General features: G+C 52.9%; 1 protein-coding gene across 1 annotated transcript in view; it reads right to left on the reverse strand.

The window, feature by feature from the left end:
- LOC108803778 (acyl-CoA-binding protein-like) overlaps nucleotides 1–263 on the reverse strand; it is a 4,785-nt gene that overhangs the window by 2,447 nt on the left and 2,075 nt on the right. The window contains exon 3 of the mRNA XM_018575584.1: nucleotides 65–127. Within this exon, the coding sequence (XP_018431086.1) occupies nucleotides 65–127 (63 nt within the window). The remainder of the gene's footprint in view (nucleotides 1–64; nucleotides 128–263) is intronic.

Genomic DNA, 263 nt, shown 5'->3' on the forward strand with positions numbered 1-263 from the left:
CCCCCATCTGCACCCTCCATCCATCCCTCCCCCATCTACACCCTCCATCCATCCCTCCACCCACCTTTCTTGGACTCCCAGGCGTCCCACTTGGCTTTTCCTGTGAAGTCCAACATTCCCGGCCGAGCTGAGGAAAGAAGATCATCATTGGGTGAGAACACGTCACATGTCACAGCAATTCCTCATCTCATACAAATGGGAACATTTCTTCATGTGGACACTGAAAGTACAAAACACATCTCCCTTCCCTCCCTCCCTCCCTC

Source organism: Nanorana parkeri, unplaced genomic scaffold (genome assembly GCF_000935625.1).
Source record: "Nanorana parkeri isolate BGI_ZX_2015 unplaced genomic scaffold, ASM93562v1 scaffold4202, whole genome shotgun sequence".
Lineage (NCBI taxonomy): Eukaryota > Metazoa > Chordata > Amphibia > Anura > Dicroglossidae > Nanorana > Nanorana parkeri.